This window comes from Setaria viridis, chromosome 3 (genome assembly GCF_005286985.2).
Source record: "Setaria viridis chromosome 3, Setaria_viridis_v4.0, whole genome shotgun sequence".
Taxonomy (NCBI): Eukaryota; Viridiplantae; Streptophyta; class Magnoliopsida; order Poales; family Poaceae; genus Setaria; species Setaria viridis.
Genome location: NC_048265.2, coordinates 25343448 through 25364525, shown reverse-complemented (window position 1 = coordinate 25364525; position 21078 = coordinate 25343448). Strand labels below are relative to the sequence as shown.

The 21078-nt window shown below is 40.5% G+C and overlaps 1 protein-coding gene across 1 annotated transcript; it reads left to right on the top strand.

Annotated features, from left to right (window-relative positions):
• The first annotated feature begins 19376 nt into the window (after positions 1 to 19376).
• On the top strand, positions 19377 to 20017 carry LOC117849178 (uncharacterized). The gene is made up of 2 exons (XM_034730758.1): positions 19377 to 19497; positions 19791 to 20017. Exons 1-2 carry the CDS (start codon positions 19377 to 19379, stop codon positions 20015 to 20017), a joined length of 348 nt encoding a protein of 115 aa, XP_034586649.1.
• The last annotated feature ends 1061 nt before the right edge of the window (positions 20018 to 21078 follow it).

Genomic DNA, 21078 nt, shown 5'->3' with positions numbered 1-21078 from the left:
GTTAATGTTTTGGAACAAGGACTATTATTGTGACATGTTTAATTTCAGACGGCGACAGGTTTAATTTCAGAATAGAAATTTAAAACCAAATGCTAATAAAATGCCAACCACTGAAGACCTTATGTCAATTCCGACCTGTATTTTCCATTTGATGCACGGCACTACCGAAGTGTGGATCCTCGAATTTGGACGCTGGCTAAGATTTCAGATTGACCGGATTCCACTAGGAATCTGATGCCGGGAGAAAGGAACTTGTTCACAAGTGAATTCTTTTTTCGTTACCGCTGTCCTGTCGTTTGCATGTACGTGATTGCATTGCCATCTCTGCCAAAGAAAAAGAAAAAAAAAATGCCCATCTTGCTTTTGGTGGCAAAGGTTCAGGAAGGAATGCATCACCCGGAGTAAGATCAATCGGTGAAGGCTCTGTTCGGTGATGAAGACCAACACGTCGTCGTTTAAAAAGAAATGAAGACCGACACGGAAAGCCAATATCATGGGTAGTGTCAGTTAGCCTGTAGCGCACTGCTGCTCCCTGCACGGCTGCATCCGTGGATCACTCGTCGGATTCTGAGAAAGCTTTATATGCGTCAGTGCGTTTCAGGGGCTGTGGCAACTAGTGGAGGAGTTAGTGTCTGGTTTATCTATAAGCTGCTTGGGATATATAGTAACGAAAGGTTATCATCAGTGTTTGTTGCCCAAAGCTCTGTTTGAAAACTTTTGAGGTGGAAATCGTGGAAATAAGCGTGGAATGAGGTGGCGATGAGGTGGAACGTCTAGTCTTACAAGTAAACTGATGAGAAAAGTGGACAATCTCATAAGCTAGTTCGCTCGAAAAGATAAAACATAAGTTACTGCTAAGGATAAACAAGAAAATGGTTAGGAAACCCCGCCACATCTACACTACTAGAGAACTGACTTGACTTTAGATACCACCCCTTTAGTCTGGGTTTAATTTCGGCTCGGGAGAAAAGGGGGTGTGCCACGGTAGGCTGGAATGGGGCGCACCTTTACTCTCAATTCCTTTTTTGCAACCGGGACTACAGGCCACCCTTTAGTCTCGGTTAAAATGGCTAGTTTTCGGGCACCGACGGCGCGACTCTTTACCCCCGGTTGGAGCCAACAACCGGGACAAAAGAGTAAATGTGTTTTTAATATTTATAAATTAGCCATATAAATTGTAGGTGTAATTTCATACTTTAGTACTTTTCAGATAGAGGTATGGAATTAGCCATTTTTAGAACAAGTAAATTATGTGGGAAATATTAATTTTTTTAATAGTTTAGTTATTTGTAAGTTAAATATGAGCTAAATAATTTGTGGTACATAGAGATGGCTTCTGATGCTGGATGTAGTGGCGATGGTGGGGGAGATCGTCATTCCTCTCGCGGCAAGGGGAAAATCATAGTTGGCCCTCACAATTAGTCGAAGAAAATGAGTGCGTGGGAGAAAGCAATGATTCGTTATTTGCAAAGATGTCACGAAGATGTTGTTGCGGCGGGTTAGGAACCTCTTTTTGGTGGTCTTTATGCTCCACCGCTAATCCCGGGTGTTTTAGGTCCACTTATAAGTACTACCATTGCAGGAGGTACAAATAAACCACATGATGAGGCTGCGTCAGCAAAACTTTTGTCTTCGCTTCCCAAGGATGCTTGAAGTCCTTCTAGATAGTACTTAGTGGATGGTTTGTCGTAGTGTATCATGTTGTTGTTGCTCTCAAGTTTAAATTTGTGTATTTCTATGTAAACTTTCAGCAATATTTGAGTTTGTCGTAATGTATCATGTTGTTTGCTTCTGAAATTTTAATTTGTGCATTTCTATCTAAAATTTTAGCAATATGATGGATAATTTTATTGTAATCCATGCGCCCAATGCAGTAACCAGAAGTGCTATTTAAAGGCTTCCTGGGGGACCATTCACAGCCACTTGTTTAGATACGGTTTCACGCCTAACTATTTGGTTTGGACCCGTCACGGCGAAAGAGGGGTAATGGAAGACGGTGAAGAGGAGGATGATGATGACAACATTCCGAACTGCGCTATAGGCCAAGCTTTTGCAGATACTACAATGGGTGAGGCTGATGAAGATGAGTTTGCAGAAGATGGCCATACTGATGACCTCGGTCAGGTGCTTAGGGATGTACATAGAGATTCCGAAACTCAGAAGGAAGCATCAAAGTTGCAGCATATGATAGAGGATCACACGAAATTGCTATACCCAGATTGCCAAGGAGGCCATAAAAAACTGGGTACCACACTAGAATATTTGCAATGGAAGGCCAAAAATAGTTTGTCTGATAAGACATTAATGATTATTTGCCCTCTAGGATTAATGATAGATGATAGTGATGCAGTAAAATAATTATTTAAGAAGGTAATATAACTAGTGTAGAATTAATGAGTCATTCAAACTTATTGTAAATATAATTGTTAATTAAATATATTTTTCATATTTGAAATATGTAAAGTTTAAATTTTTGCTTCATGAAATTCAGCGAAACCTGGCGAGATCCGATGCCTACAAGTTCCACCCAGCGAGAATAAATTTCCAAATAGAAGCAAAAAGAAATAGTATAGAATTTATGACTAGATAAAACTTATTGTAAATAAACTTGCGAATTTAATATATTTTTGTATGTTTGAAATATGTAAATTTTTCTAAAATCCAGTAAAAACATAAATAGAATAAATTTCCAAATAGAAGAAAAAAAATAGTATACAATTTATGACTAGAACTTATTGTAAACAAACTTGCTAATTTAATATATTTTTGCATGTTTGAAATATGTAAATTTTTCTGAAATCCAGTGAAAACATAAATAGAATAAATTTACAAATAGAAAAAAAGAAATAGTATACAATTTAAGACTAGTTAAAACTTATTGTAAACAAACTTGCTAATTTAATATATTTTTGCATGTTTGAAAGATGTAAATTTCTTATTTTTTCTTCCTGAAATCCAGTGAAAGCATATCGAATAAATTTCCAAAAACCAGTCGAGAGATGAAAAACAGGAGAAGGCCCCCATTTATCCTGGTTATAAAGTAGAACCAGTATAAAAGGGGACTTTTCGATTCCCGCCTGGAAGTACCCATTTATCCCGGTTGATAATAAACCGAGATAAAAGGGAGGGCCTTTTATCGCGGGTGATCATAAACCGAGATAAAAGGGGGGGCCTTTTATCGCGGGTGATCATAAATCGAGATAAAAGACCCCCTTTTATCTCGGTTTGTATTAGAAACCGGGGTTAAATGTCCTTTAATCCCGGTTTCAGTTACAAACTGGGATAAAAAGGGGGGTCCTGTATAAAAGTTATAGCGTCTTCTACACCCCCCCCCGCGCCCAACACTTAGCGAAATTTTCACTCGTCGTCCTCGTCCCGCCCGTCGCTGGCCTCCGCCATCACCGCTCCCCGCCACCGCCGCCGGCCCATCCTATTTGCCCGCCTCCCCGTCTCCGCCGCCGCCGCCATCATCTTCGCCCGCAATCATCGCCGACCTCCTCCTCGGTCGCCGTCGCCGCCGCCGGCGCGTCCATCCCCGTCGCCGCGACCTCCGCACGTGCCCCTGATCGCGCGCCAGCGCCACCTCCTCCTCGTTGTCGTAGCTGTCCCCGTCGCCGGGACCGCCATCCCCATCGCCAGCCGGCCGGCCGCCTCCCACGTCGTCGCCGCGCGTCCTCATCGCTGTTGCGCCCCCTCCAACTCCGGCCGCGCGTCCCCCCGAATTAATTTTTGAAATTTGGTAGATTACATACAAAAAAAATTTTGTATACATTTAGGCCCCGTTTGGATCATTGCAATTGTTTGTGGAATATAGTTGTATACTTCTAATTAATGCTTAGAAATTAATTGAACTTTGGTACAAATGTTTAGAAATTTTAGTTGAAATGCTTAGAAATTAGTTGAAATTTAGTACATTTTGTATATTACATTTTGCATAGTACATTTTGTATATTACATTTTGTATGTTACATTTTTTATATTATATTTTGCATAGTACATTTTGGATATTACATTTTGTATATTACATTTTGTATAGTACATTTTGTATATTACATTTTGTATATTTCAAAAATGTAGTACATTTTGTATATTTCAAAAAAATTTGTTGAAATGAATTTTTTTCATGGTTTTTCTATATATAATTTCATGTACAAAGTAGTTGAGATCGATGGCAGACGACGATGCCAGAAGGTATCTAATGGAGCGGATTATTGCTGGTGATAATAGTTCCAACCTCCCATAGCGTACACTGATGAATAGGGTAGCCAGGCAGACATGTTTCTTAACTTGTCTGCCGATGGCAATGAAGAGCCCGAGCCCCAGCAAAATGTTACCGTGGTAGAAGGTTCCTACGAGGTATAGATCATATTTTAACCCTCTCTATAGATAATATATGATCTTATTCATTATTACTATGTACTAATTAATTAATGAATCTTGAACTATTAGCCCTCCGGATCGACGAATCGTCGTCCGAAGCCCCAAGGTTCTTCCAAGGTGAAGACTGGAACAAAAAAGGCTATCATCACGGAAGTCACAGAAGAGGGCAGGCCGGTTGCTCCCGAAAAAGTGGCAACACAGTACATGAGTCAGATCGGGGCAATCTTAAAGGAGAATGTGCCCATCAGCGTAAGGGAATGGAAGGGCAAAACGACTAATCCATACGCGCTCCAGGATACATAAAATAATATGCTGTGGGAAGAATTTAAGAAACATTTCATATTTCCTGATGGATATGTTGAAAATGATGTGAAAGCATGGACACTGAAGAAGATGGCCACACAATTCCAAACATTGAAGAAGATGTTGGATACCACCTACATTAAGAAGGGCCGAACTCCAAATTTTACTGTGTATCCACAGTGTAAGGACCACTGGGAGGCATTTGTACAATACAAGAGCACCGAAGACAGTAAGAACAAGGTCGTCCAAAACACAGGAAATGCTGGGGGGAAGGAGTACCATCATAAGCTAGGGCGAGGTGGTTACGCCAAAGCAATTCCCAAATGGAATCAGATGGAAAAATACCTGATTGAGCGGGGTATCGTACCGGGAATAATTGATTGGCCCGAACGATCGAAAAATTGGTATTACGCTTATGGAGGTGAGATAAACCTAGATGATGGGACGCTGGTCTTTGATCACCTGTTACGTGAAGAGGCCACAAAGCTTGATAAGATTATTAAAGATGTTAAGGATGGGACGTTGACGATGTGCCGAGAGAATGATGAGCTCACAATGGCCCTCAGGAATCCCGAACACCTAGGATGTACCCGAGGGTTCGGGCTTGTTCCGTGGAAGTTTGCATTCCGAGGCAACTTGGACATGTACACAAGCCAGAACCGAAGAAAGGAGCAAGAGGATGAGAGGTGGCGGCGCACGATAGAATCCAAACTGCAATCTGTAGAAGTAAGAATGCAAGAGGGAGGCAGTAGTCGAATGGCCGACGCAGTTGCCAGCCCTTCTCAACACCTCGGGAGCAGCTGTGCGTCCATAGGGCTCCCTGAGCCACATACGCCAGGATTACCCATGGAAGAGCAACTATTCCCTGTGGATGCCATCACTTAACGCACCACATGTGAGCTGCATACACCGATCGGCAACCTCAACATTAAGGTATGTATATATACATAATATTTATGCACCTGAACCTCGGGAGTGCTTTGGCAATTTGAAGTTTAAGAACTTCATTTCTTTTATATATCCAGGTGGCATACGGGAGTGCCTTGCCAATTCTGCCAAATCATACATGCAATGGGATGGAGATTCCACATGGCTATGCTAGTGTTGGCGTAGAGAGAATCCCTGATAGCCAATTTGAAGGCCTAGAGCTCGACTTCCCAGTAGGCGATGGTTCAACAACACTAGGAGAAGTGGTTCACGGGGTCATTCTATGGCGCAAACGCTACATCATCATCCCCGGCATGGAGGCACCTCCTCAGAGCTCAAGACCACTCTTCGCAAATCCATAGCAGCGACCATCTCCTCAAACATCTAGACCATCATCTCCACCACAACCTGCTCGACGATCAAGGTCTCCATCTCCACCACATCCTGATGGTTGGAGCGATGATGACGACAACAACACCCCTCCACGATCACCTTCGCCGGGACTAAGAGCACCATTTAAGAAGTCGCGACTACCACCTCCCAAGCCAAGACAGCGTAAGAAGAAAACAAAGGAGCCTGAGGCGACTCCTGAGGAAAGCTGGGAGGCAATGGCTCATGAGGAACGCTGGACCGAAATCCAAGTGCAAGCTAGTGAGTGGTTGAGGGAACAGAGGGAATTAAGAAAAGCAAGGGAGATGGAGCCACCGCCAGTAGATCGAAGAGAATTATATAAATTCATCAAGACGCAAGAACAAGCCAAGAATAGTCAACCACTACTATCGAACTATGAACGAGCATTAGTAAAGGTTAATGAGAAGAAAAAAAAGGAAAAAAGTCGAGCTGCCAGCTGCACCGCCAAGTGAACCGAAATGGACCTTTGAGCTAGGCAAGCCTATGATTAGCCCTAATTCGCTAAAGAAGCTATCAACGAAGATGTATGAATTCCATCAATAGTACATGAAGTTGTCTGCCGACGAGAGGGAGATGTTGGACCTTAAGATAAAACTCATAGATTTTCACAGCGAAGGCGAGGCAGTCCTGTGGCTACGATTCAAGGATATATACGAAGTGTACCATCATGATGCCCTAGACGTCTCTCTAATGAACGCTTGGACTCTGTAAGTGTCCGTTTATATGTACATGTAAATTTTGTCTCATATCATTTTTTTTGCATGCGTCACCGTACTAATTAACTTCATCTTCCATTTTATGTAGGATGCTAATTCGGACGTGCCGACATGAAGCGTACCTCCATATTGGCTTCATGGATCCATCCATAGTGAACCAAGCCCAGATACGAGATTTTCTAGACAAAACGTTGCTGGCAGTATATAATTCCTTAGACAAATAAAAATTAAAGGATCACATACTACTTCCATACAACTTTAAGTAAGTGTGTGTATACCATCTATATTCGTTTCTTTTTCCTTACCTGATTAATATTAGTTACCTATAATATATATGAATATTTACGTACGCAGCTCCCACTGGATCTTCATTATTATTAACATTGATCGAAGTCACGTCACTGTCTTCGATTCGTTGAGGAGAGATCCAAAGGAGTACCAAGACATGCAACACACGCTAGACATGTAATAATTCTGGACCTCTATCTCTATACAAAATTTTGTTTCCTAAATTTTCACATAACACTATATCATTCATTATTTTAATCCGTAGAGCATAGAGAGAATTCATCAGGGCAGACACATCGGGTCAATTTAAAGAAAAACTTACATGGAGAACAGACTTCCCGGTACGTATGAAGTCTGCACATTTTGTACGTTCTATAGCGCGAATATTTAATAACTTAATTGTTTTTCCCACTACAGTGCTTAAGACAAGAACCTGGGAATGATAATCTATGTGGCTACTATGTCTCTGAGCACATGCACAATTTATTGGAACCCAAGACCATATAGGCCATGGAGCACGAATTTAAAGTATGTAAAATAAAACTATTAATAGTTATTTATTTTCTACAATTGTTCGTATAAAATTCACATATATGTATCCAAATTACAAATGTGGAATATTCAATTGGGACTCTTGAAGAAGGAAAGAGTAGCGGCAATATGTGAAGGTATCATTGGATTCCTGGTGGATGAGGTGGTAAATCCACAAGAAGACTTTTATTACGATGGACGAAAATTAGACACTCCCAGTACCTCGACGGGAAGATCATCGTGTATATATATATAGTTTGATTTAGTTTGTATATATATGTAATACGTACGCTAATTAGATTTGTGTGTGTGTGTGTATATATATATAGTACACTAAGAATTGTATAGTATTTGTATAAATACTTGTTTGATTCGTTTAAATACTAGTTTGATTGATTTCATTATAAAAAAAAGTTCTCAAATACTAAAGGTTAACTAAAGGGGTACGTGAGATATGTACGAAATTATAGGCGTCATGCAAGCGCCTCCATGGCGCTGTACGCACGCACTTTAGTCCTGATTTGTTTTACAAACCGTTATTAAAGAGGCGACCTTTAGTCCCGGTTTGTAACACCAACCAGGACTAAAGGGGTCTGTCCACCGCCTGACGTGACAGCCCCGTTAGTCCCGGTTGGTTTTACAAACCGGGGCTAAAGGAGGGTCTTATATCCCGGTTGAGGGACCCGTGATAAAAACCCCCCTTTTATCTCGACGGATTAATCCCGGATGCATTTTCGGGAGATATGTAGTCTACGAACCGGTACTAGTACCAAGTTCTCTAGTAGTGCTAGGCTGCCTCCAGTCTAGAAAGATAAATTATGAGTGTGTTGCTTATGCTTCTTAAACACCAACAATTTGAGTCTCGACTCTCGATGTTTCAGCTCTAATATATTTCATACAAGCAAACACTTTATTCACCTAGAAAGGCTTAATCTAATGAGGAAATATGAGCAGCATGCATATTATTCAGCTCAATGACTACACAAACATTAGTTACATCAGGCCGTCAAGAAGAAACTTGACATAACCAATTTGACTAGCGATCCAATTTTAAACCTTATTCCAGTTGTGTCCTCATTATCATTATATTCTGAATATCGAATAATGGCATAACACCCGTACTGAATACTTATTCGATAAGGGAATCCTTGCAGAGAATAATAGGTAATGGGATTCTAGTAAAGAGCTTCACAGAATCATATATGGCATCAAACATACACATATTCCAGTCTGGAATCATGGATCAACAATAACCTATATGACAAACAAGTCTCCTGCAGTGAAACGGAATGCCTTACAGCAAGCATGCTGCATACATCAATGACATACACGCGCACTACTTTTTTTCTTAAAAAAAAAGTACAACCACAAGCACTTTCAATATTTGAGGTCAACCTAACAAATGTTAGATTTGTATAATATATTTACATGTACATATGTCGATATTCACCATGAAAAATATATATGCACAATATCCAAGCAAATATCAAGTTGATAAATCAGTGTAGCCAAATACATGTAAGGCTTAACTGTATATGAGCGCTTCCTCTACACAAAATTTTGCATGAAATTTTACACATGAGATGATCTCAAATATTTAACTCTAAATAATTCTTTTAATTACATATAAATATATGTTAATGCCAATCTAAAACTTATGAGCGGTACATATCTGCGATGTCCCAATCCAACTGGCCGGTGATGAGTTGAATTGAGTAGTGCGATACATTATACGACATGTGTTGATGTCCCAATCCAACCCGTTGGTGTTGTTGAGTTGAGTGGTGCTCTAGCATGTCCGGTGTGCGTTGATGACCCAATCTAGCTGCCGGTGTAGTTATTTTTTTCTGCTCAGTCTGCATATTTTCCTTCTTTTTAATCTAATCAGCCACTTTTCTGCCTGGTTCATTTCAATTTCAATGTGAACAATAACTATAGCACTCGGCACTCTTATAAAAAAAATATATACATATGAAAAAAAGACGTTATACGGTTTATATTAGACATACATTTGAGAGTACACACACTTCACATTCATATTTTTTCAATAAAGGAAGTTTTATTAATTTCAAGATTGTTACATTGAGTTGATAAAAAACCTTGAAATACTCGTGACCTCTGCATATCTGGGATGCACACAGTCTCACAAACAAAGAAACCGGCACACTAATGGCACTCAATTTGACGACTAGACTGCCACCTATGTGCTCGTGTAAAAAACTCCTTGCCCACCTACACCAAGCGTTGTGATGCGACTTCACATTCATATATACTTACACTAAATAACAAGATTAATTCTAATAGCATGCACTGCGCATACAGTCAGACACAACAATATAAAAAGAGTAAGGATTATATCTTGATGGATGGTAAAAATGCACTATTATAATAGTGACAATGGTTTCCTGGCTTCCCTATTAATGGTACGGTGTCGCTTTCACCATGCGCAACCAAAAACCACAAAAGCTACTTTACACTGACTTAACATATCATAGCTAGCTTCTTATATATGCTCACAATTTCCTACAATATGCGTAACCAAGAAAACTTTCAGCTCTAACATGAAATTTCTGAGCATACAGATGCCATTTTGACATTGGATTAATTTGGGTTGTGTACATGTTTCTTTATTAAAGGAAATATTTCACTTATACTTAAGTTGCTCTACTGGTTGTTCTCTTATATGGAAGGATATATATCAAACATACATATGTTATTATATTAATCTTTATATTATTTCTTCTTTAGGGATACATATCAAATGCTGAGTAAGGCTAATGATTCTTATGCCTTTTGTTTTCTTAGGAAGTTTTGAAGAGCGTTTACAATTACCACTCTAGCGTATCTAATATGTAGGACTATTGCTTATCTGTATTAGTCTGAAATGTTGGAGCATATCCATAACTCTAAATTAAATCTCAACCACCAGTTTAAAATGTTTGTTTTCATGAGTTAAACTGTTTGTTTTGACGAAGTAGCTCCAGCTCAAATTAGCATTGAATCCTTGTGTTTGTGTGGAGCTGCAATAATAAAACAGAAGGAAACTAGCTGACTACAATACCATCAATTATTCCCAGAAAATGAGCAAGTTAATCATATGGATAGTTCAACTCATGGGGCACCTAAAATTTTCTTGGTTAGGGTAAGGATTTTATTCAATTAGCTTCCTTTTGGAGACTCTGTATTCCCACGACTTTCTATATTTTCCCAATTTTCCAATCAAATTATTTCTTAGCCATAAGTTAATAACATGAATACACACACATGTACAGAAAATCGTGTATTACTAGTTTAATCATGTGCTTGCTTATGTCCCCACACTTACAAATGTTCCCTGAGCTGGATACCACAAATGTGCATCATTAACAAAAGCTACGCAATTAATCTCCACTAATCATGATTGTTAAGAAATTAATCTAATCTCCTCTGCAAGAATGAACATTTTATCTAATCTCATCAATAACTTATTAAGTTTTGAGTTAAATGCGTCGTTAATGAAGTACGTGCGCTTAGATACATCATCTCTCAAATTGTTTATTTGGAAACGACAACTTGACAGGTGGCTGCAAATGGGACACTGGGGCGACACGTAGGCAAAAGCATGCCACGTAGGAAGCTTATGCGTACAATTGGTGCTTACGTGTAACTAAAACGTGGGCAGCACTATTACAAATTAGCCCTTTGTTTATTCACTCCTTTTATAATTGGGTTTATCTTCTTCACCTACTGTCACAGGAACAGAGGAGAGAGATGAAAAGAGAATGAAAAGGCCTGCTTGCTGCGTGTGGCTGTGCTGCAGTGCTGGAGAGGGGCACCAGCACATGGAAGTGCTACCGCGTCGGAGCTTCTTGTGCTGCGGCGACCGGCGAGCTTGACGCATAGCTGGAGGTAGTGGTAGTCATGGTGGCCGGTGGTGCAGCTGGAGCTTCGATGCTGAAATCCCGTCGCGGGGGAGCTTGGCTGCGGCGAAGGAGGGCCGGCGCGGCTATAGGGGGAGGTGGAGAAGGTTTGTGCAGCGGCGATTTGATTTTGCTTGAGGGAAGCGGCGTGAATCTTGGCCAGAGGTTCGTTTCAGTCTGAGGAAGAAGAAATGAGGACCGGGGAGGGAGATTTTTTTAAAGATTTTACAACATTTTGAGGCTAAAAGAAATCAAGGAACAAAATCTAAAAAGGAACACACTCTCAAGTAAATGGTAGAATTAGCAAGGACTTAGAAAAAACATTGACTAACACGTAAGCAGCCTATGTGGCATTTTTTCCCTATGTGTCATCCCGGTGACCTATCCGCACCCACCTACCGAGTTATTATTCCCAAATGAATAATTTGAGAGATGGTGTACCTAAGCGTACCCACTCGCCAAGTTTACGTACCAACAATGCATTTAACTCTTAAGTTTTTAAATCCATGATGGAATCACCAAGAGTCAAAGGTTCATATATTGCTCATCCATGGACATTTTTATTCATAAAGTTTCAGTCGCTTTCGGTTTGCAACCATCGAATGTAGAGAAAATTCCTTATTTGCCACCAGAATTTATGTCGCTTCCTTATTTACCATCGAAAAAGTTTGCCTTCTTTATTTGCCATTGACTCAAAATTGCATTCCCACTATACCATCAACAATGTTAAGTTGGACATGAAAAGTTCGGTGGCAAATAAGGAAGCTTTCTCCATCATGCAATGGGTGGTGCACCACAGATAAAGGTTGTTCAATCATCTACACTTCGCCCACGAATAATCAATTTTGTTTAGATATAGGGCCAGTTTGGCAGGGCTCCGGCTCCGGCTCCGTGCGCTTACTGAAGCACGGAGGAGCCGGAGCCGCACCAAACGGCATTGACCGCGGAGCCATTTTTTGGCACATTTGGGAGGAGCCGGAGCCGTTTTAGGCCTGCATGGAGGAGCCCAAAAAAGTGGCTCCGCGGCTCCGGCTCCGGCTCACACGAGGAGCCCCTCGCGAGGAGCCCTGCCAAACTGGCCCATACCTTTTTAATTGTTAGGAGAATCCAACGGAAATCGCTTGCGTTACAATCATATTTCTTTGAGCTGGTGAATGGAAACATGGAATGACATATTTTAGAGGAAGTAACATTTGTGAACTTAGGAAGGTTAATATATAGTTCACTGCAACATCTTTCGGTTAAGAAAAAAAAAAGCCTCCCACTATATTTTTGATAGCCAAAGTAAACATCATGCAGATGTAGCCCTCCACGAAGCACCATCACTAACGAAAACAGTAAGTGATGTACGATACCAATAATTAGGAACTCAGTAGCAGGTTTAACGGACATATCTATAAAGAACGAGAGAATTGATGTCAATTCCCACCTAGAGTTATACCCAGATACCCCTCACGGAGGCCCACCGTTAAGGTGTTCCCATACACAAGATTACGATGGGGGATTCATTTTATCGTAATCCCACCGTTCTAAATCCTGCTCGCGCCCTTTTTTTTGGTTTTTCTACCCGCCACCAACCGCGTGGTGGTGTTGTATGGAAACTAATAATTAGTATCATTGATAAATCAATAAATTGTTTCCTTCCAGAGCCCCTCAAACACACACTTTTCAATTTCCCGTTTCCTTTTTGACACCGCGTGTCCAATTTGGCACGATCAACGCACGTTTCCTTTTTTATATCATCATTGTAGCTATATAAATCTATACTGAGATGGCCAATGTATTGTTTTGGCTCCACGGCTTCTTGGCGGCACACCAGGTCGTCAAGTCTACATTATCAAATGAGACGCAGGTGAGTATATGAAACATGGTTTGTCTAACCCACGTCCTCATCGCAGATTTGTTGCAATGAGTGAACGAATTCCGTTCTAGGATATTATGAACACCACATCTCGTCGTGCACCTCGTAGTAGTAAGAGGCAATTTGATGATTCCAACAATAATGGTATTAAGATGGAGCTTGTTTTACGTTTCTCTTTATATTTCTGTGGTTGAGCTTGTTTGTTTTGTTTAAGATGGAGGCAGTGATGCTATATCTAATTCGGAACTTAAACAACAAAAATGATGGGAGAGCTATGCAAACTTACCATCTGAGGTGAGAGCTCAGATGAATGCAAAGCGGAGGCAAGATTATGCACGTAAAAAGGTTGAGAAACTGGCAGCAACGGTAAATGCTCATGGAGATCTTCCACATCAGGGTTCTCATCAGGGCAGTTTGCAGCAATCTGCAGTGATTACACTAGAAGCCGGTTTGACAAAACGAACACAGAATTCAGTTTTGTTCTTATATACATTTCATAACTGCAGGTTGTCCTGCTGTTTCTAGATTGGCAAACCCAACTCCTGATCTAGGTTGTGTATTTTCAAGACTTTTTATGGATGTGATATATTGTTTTTTTGTATTAATTCCAATCTTCTTTGTAATTAGGTTGTCTATCTATAATCGAAATGTCTACTGGAACACCATTCTCAGTTTTTTTTCTGATGTCTTTTTTTTCGTGCAAACACCTATGTGCATAGAGCAAATAGAATGTTGTATCCTCCTTGGATCTCGCTTTGGATCTGACTTGGATCACGCGCTTGAACCGGGGATGTGATTTTGCGTGCACTTACCCTGACATCAATGTTTGTTCATCATATCTCCAAGGCTGTCGTGGGAGTTTGGCTCGGGTAGTGGTGAACAAGTGGTTACAACCGCACTGAATTCCGGTTAGTTAGATTTGTTTCACTAAGTATTTTAATTGTTTGTACATAATGTCTATCTTACTCTTTGTTTTATTTTATGTTAGGTATTTTGGTTGAAGGTAACGATGCTAATGAGGATGATCAAAATGAGTGGCTCCATTGGAATGATACATATGCATACAAGAGAAATGCAGCCGTAGATCGTGAGTGTGATGAATCAACTTTTTTTGGAAATACCATTGTCAGGAACAGGTAAACACAACAGTCATTATCGGTGCCTTAGTTTGTAGTGGATTATAGTGTATTTTATAAAATATTTCATATTTATTATTCGGCGCTTCAGGTGTAATGTCGCGTGAGGATCGTCAGAAGGAGAAGGACAGGCAAAAAAATAAGAGGAAATATGGACGATTATCACCTGAAGAAAGAAATTTAAAATGGGCAAATCAAAGGGAAAACCATTGCCTTAAGATCGATTGGCGTGCCAACATTGTGTTTCATACTCCTGGTACGTCTGTGTGCAAATATTGTGGTCAAGTTGTTGTAGTGTCGCATGTTCCTTATCCTTTGGGCCTCATACAGTTGCATGCATGAAACAAATAGGAAGGAAAGCATTGACCTTGATCCCCGGCTCATGTCTTGATTCTTTGACTGGTATGTCGCTTTCATGAGTGGTAGGGTCCTAATGCATGTCTGTTGTGCTCTCCTCACGTTATCTCTAGACATTGCATCGTTTATATTGTCATGTTTTAATTGCAGGTGATAACATCCAATCAATGGCTGCAGTGATTGTGCACCCTGTTTTCAATGATCCTGATAATATGCATACACAAGGTCATGAGCCAGATCCATTTGAGATATGGGAACCAAGTGATCCCTTGCATGGTGTAGAAGGTACATTTTAAACCTCTATGTGACATCAATTCTCTACATCTATATAATTATTGCCTGGCCGGAATTGATTCACTGTAATTTCTTCTCCATTGTCCCAAAAAATGATTTAGATCAGATGGATCCTGGACTAGGTGATGAGATGTTAGAAGATGATGAAGCTAGAGTATTTTACCAGTGAGGTATGTGTTATATAAGTATTGATATATTTTTCTGAATGTTTCTGTTACCCGACCATAAGAAATTTAATTTACGTTATTTATCATCCTTTTCAGATATCCATTATGAGTATTATAAAGATCCAGAAATGGCTTCCAACCTCGCTTACCCATTTGATGGAGTGTAGAAGGAGCTTCCTAAAAAGCATCACACTTTGAGGAAGGTAAAAAATTATGAGTTTTGCAATGTAAAACATTTCCCTAGTGAAGGTCCGGCTTTCTGTTGCAGGAACAGGAAGGTCCACATATATATTCCTGAAGTGCCGCACGAGCTGCGCTGGTTGTTTGCCAGTCAAACCGACAAGGATGCAAAATATTTCAGGAAACACATACAGTACTTCAACTCACATTTCTCTTTCACTAGCTTTGGGGTTTCCAGTGATCAGCGTTTAGCAAATGCAAAGGGTTCTAGTGTGTATTGTTTTAAGGCACATGGGTAGCTTTACCATAAACTTGATCCACTCACGCCGAGTGGTAAAGGGCCACGTCATATGTAGCTCTACTTTACGACACAGATGATAGTATTGCTCACCGTGTAAAGAGGTCACCTAATCTTGATGAGAATTTGATTCGCTTGGTAAGAGGAGTTCTTCTTCGGCTTAATCCGTACGTGCACTTGTTCACAAGTCTAGGTACTGTTAAAAATGTTCAGGAGTACACTATTGAACTGAACACCAGCATTGGTGTTGATCAGAGGAGGTAGAATGCACCTGCAATGGACCAGGTAATTGTGATTCCATTCCTTTCATATGACAATTTATCACCGCCTTCGTTTTATTTATAAATTTATAAATTATAATATTATAAATTCCAACTTTGTAGACCCTCATGTTGCCGAAGAAGAAGATGATGCGTATGGAATTTGAGAACAAATGAAGGTACAATAAAAATTAATGCTACTCTTCTGCTAACCTCATTTTAATCTTTTAACATTTAGATTCCACTTCGTAGACCCTCATGTTGCTCGCTATTTTAATATTTATTAAATGAGTGTACAAGATTTTGTAGGTTCTGATCATGAAAGTGATGCAGATGAAAATATGTATGGCGATGTGGAAGGGCTAGGTAACATTTTTACATTTTAGATTAGATATGTTTCTTGGAACCATGAAATATCTGTTTATATATCGTGGTGTTCTATTATATTCATCTTAGAAATTGGAGGTTCACTCCGATGGGTCAGCGCGAGAGAATACAAGTGTTACAAGCTTCGGATACGGGAAGGCCAGTTCAACGTGTTCTTTCATGCTGGTCGTCTGTTCCAACAATTATTGGTTGATTGGTATATTAAAGTCGAGTCAATGCGCTTAGACTGATACTCAAAGCCGACACACCAGGCCCTGATTCGTGTAGATCTCTACCAGGTCTAAATTTCTTTTCGGATCAATGAGACAAAGAGGTAGTTCAAGCTGTCGTTAGGGTCTTTGGCAAAGGAATGGAAATGGGACCCCCTTGACTTCTAAGCGAGTAAATCCCAGTAGAGAGAGGAAGACCTTTAAAAAGGAAAGTAGGAACGATTCTGAAGCGGTACTCAGGAAAGTAGTAGCCGTGTAAGTCAGTCACTGGTTAAAAGCAAGCAATTAGTTAGCAATCAAGCTCTTCCGCAACGCGCCTTGTCTATTAATTACTTGCCTTCATTTGTGCTGCTATTCGAATATCTTAAAAACTGCTGGATAATACATTTTGAACAGGGACTTCTTGACACTCGCCACTAGGGAGGCTGATGCTTCCAAGGCAGGGCTTAGGATTGTCCTCAGTAAACAATTTTCGGGGAGTGATCGTGATGTTTTGTCCCAGTTCATGGATGCTATGACTTTGGTAACATGCTATGGCAAACCTGATTATTTTGTGACTATGACATGCAATCCATATTGGGATGAAATTATGGCAGAGTTGTTGCCTAGACAGACGCCACAGGACCGTCCTGATGTTGTGCGGGTTATCATGCTAAGCTCTTGGATCTCCATGATTTCTTGATAAAAAAGGGTCATCTTGGTACTGTTGCTGCATGGGCACACGTGATAGAGTTCTAGAAGAGGGGTCTTCCACATGAGCACTTTCTTTTGGTTATGGAGTCTAGAAGCAAGTTAAAGAGCCCTGATGATTATGATAAGTATATATCAGTGGAGATTCCTGATCCGAACAAATACCTGCGGTTGCATGAGCTTGTTGTTAAGCACATGATGCATGGTACTTGTGGTACCCTCAATAAAGATTGCCCTTGCATGGTTGACGGTCAGTGTCATTTCTACTATCCTCAGTAGTTTAGTGAAATGACCCAACAAGGCAAGGACATGTACCCAATATATAGAAGAAGGGAAGATGGGCAGAAAGTCAAGGTTAGAGGAGAGGAATTGGATAACAGGTGGGTGGTACCTTATAATCCAGTGCTTCTTATGAGGTATAACTGCCATATCAATGTTGAGATTTGCAGTAGCATCAAGTCAGTTAAATATCTTTACAAATACATATATAAAGGCCATGATCGAACTTCATTCTTTGCTGATGCAAAAGGAAATGAGTATAGGGTAGTAAATGATATCATGCAATACCGTGATGCAAGAATGATTATAGCTATAGAAGAGGTTTACAAGTTGTTTGGTTTTAAGTTGTATTCAATGTGGCCGCCTGTCCTGCAGATGTAGGTACACCTTCCCGGTTTGCACATGGTTGCCAATAGGGCAACAGATAATCTTCAAGATGTTGTGGACCATGCTAGGTCCCAAAGGTCAATGCTAACTGAGTACTTCAAGATGAACGAATGAAATGCTAAGGCCCACAAATACCTGTACAAAGAGTTTCCAGAGTTCTTCACATGGAACAAGTCTGGGAAATACTGGAAACCTAGAGTTGCAAAAAAAAAGACTATAGATTGGTAGATTGGTGTACGTAAATCCCAATGAAGGTGATAGATACTACCTTCGGGTTCTGCTGACTCATGTTAGGGGTGCAACGTCATATGATAGCTTGAAAACATGGTGTGGTATTACATATGACACTTTTAGGGCAGCCGCAGAAGCAATGGGGTTTGTAGACACTAATAAGTCATTAGATGACTATGTGACTAAATGTGCCATGGTCAGGTTTCCTTCTTCTCTTTGCAGGCTTTTTTGCCACTATTATGGTTTTCTGCGAGTGCACAAACATACGCCATCTTTGGGACAAGCATTATGAATCATTGGCTGAGGATTTCCGTCGTACTAATGACAACAACACTATCGTAGGGCAGTTAGTACTACGTGATATATCATTTTATCTAAAATCCATGGGAAAAGATATCAGACACTATGGTCTTCCAGAGCTGCATGAGTCAAGTTAGATTGTTATAATTTCACGCAAGTCATTTATCTAAATATGGTTATAATTGGCTATTGGTTAAATTTTTCCTATAACATTCCATACTTTCCTTCTGTGCAGATGACCTACGTACTAGGGACCACTACAGAGAACTCACTGAGGAGTATAATCTTAGTTATGAAGAGGAATACCTGGCAATCATAGATACACTAAATGCAGAGCAGAGGGCTGTTTTTGAGGAGATATTTGACCATGTTATGAAGGGCAAGGGTTAGGTTTTTTTTGTGGATGGTCCTAGCGGCACCGGTAAGACATATCTATACAAAGCATTACTTGCAAAGGTCCGCTCTATGCATCTTATCGCTGTTGCTACGGCAACCTCTGGTATAGCAGCATCCATCATGCCTGGTGATGCCTACTCTAGGTTCAAGATTCTAGTCAAGTTGGACGATAGCACTATGTGTAGTTTTACAAAGCAGAGTGGTACAGCCGAATTGCTTAGGAGAGCATCTCTCATTATTTGGGATGAGGTTGTGATTACCAAGAGACAGTGCATTGAGGCACTAGATAGGTCATTGCAAGATATAATGGACTGCACGCAACCATTTGGCGATAAGGTCATGTTGTTTGGAGGTGATTTTAGATAGGTTCTTCCTGCCGTGGCCCGTGGTACAAGAGCACAGATAACTGATGCTACTTTGCTCAAGTCATACATATGGGAAAGTGTTCGGCGTATCCGGCTGACCCAAAACATGAGAGCACAGTCCGACATGTGGTTTGCAGATTATCTGTTGCGGATGGGTAATGGCACTAAGGAAACATTTGGCGATGAGTATGTGTTGTTGCCTGATGACATTTTTATTGAGATCCCTTCAGAAGATATTTGTATAGGTATGCTCATTGACCATGTATTCCCGGACATGCATGATAATTGTAGATCAACATCCTATAGCGCGAGCATGATATACTTTCAACTAGGTACGAGCATGTTGATGCGATCAATGCACTGATGATTGATAGGTTTCCAAGTACTAAGCAGGTGTATCATAGCTTTGATTCGGTAGAGGATGACACGCGAAATAATTATCCCCCTGATTTTCTAAATTTAATAACACCAACCAGGTTGCCTCCACACGAGCTGACGATAAAGAAGAATTGTCCTGTTATCCTACTACGTAATCTAGATCCCCACAATGGCCTCTGTAATGGCACCCGACTGATTGTTAGAGGATTCCAGGAAAATTCTATTGATGCTGAGATTGTCAATGGACAGCATGCAGGAAAGAGGGTATTCATAACAAGGATACCAATGTCACCTTCAGGTGATCTATCTCTTCCCTTCAAGTTCAAGCGCAAGCAGCTTCCCATCCGCTTGAGCATCGCCATGACCATTAACAAAGCGCAGGGCTAGACAATACCCAATGTTGGTATCTACCTCCCCGAGCCTATCTTTACACATGGACAGCTGTACGTTGCACCGTCTAGAGGTGTTTCTCGTGAGACGACATGGGTTCTTGCTAGAAAGAACAAGGATATGGACCCCACTAGAAAAGGCACAAAGAACATTGTCTATGGAGATGTCTTGGAGACTTAAGGTGTGTTGTTTTTAAAAATTAAAAATTATTTATGTTCAATTCCAATGTGCATTGTTGTAACTGTAGGTATTTTTCATGCAGATTTGCATGCTTCTGTCTACATGATGATCAACTTATTATGGTACAGGCAGTGTCTCTGTCAATGCAGGAAATGACTACCTTGTGTGTCTTTGTGATATGTTAAGCTTTGCCTCATATGTGATTGATTATTTTTTCTTTTAGGGTACCAGCTGTGTATACAGGAATTTTTGTTCACGCTTATATCGATTTAGTTGTTTGGAATCATTGTGAAATATTTAGTTAACTAGCAAAGTCAATTTTCTCAATGACATAATAAGAACTGCCAATCACGTAACTTGTCACACATACAAACATTCCCAGATTCAACTACACTATGCAAACATGGACAAACTGCATCACATTACATAACTTTAGTTTCTAAACACGGGTTCAGTACAACCAAAATAGACCAGCAGGATGCACTCCCATGAGCAGTACGAGTAGATTATAGGCTTAAGAAGCCTATGGAGCAATATCAGCTTCAAAACGCTCATCTGTAAGGATGTACTACTCAAGCGCCTGATGCTTGCCAGACTTTATAACAATGGCTTCCTGGAATGCCAAAAGCTTGTGCGTGCCCAAGGAGAGTCATGATAGTCCACGCATTAGCCTTACGTGCTGGGCAATAAGGGCATGCCAAGTGTTTCAGGTCGCAGGTCTTGTGCAGGGAAGGCATTTCGTTCAGCAGCTTCATCAGTTCCTTCTCCTTTTTTTCTTCAATCAGTCCATCGTCCATGTGAGGCGCACCTACTCGTACCTTAGATGCCTCGAGTGCTGCTGCCTCATAGGGATCAAAATGCTCCTCCTTGTCCCACCT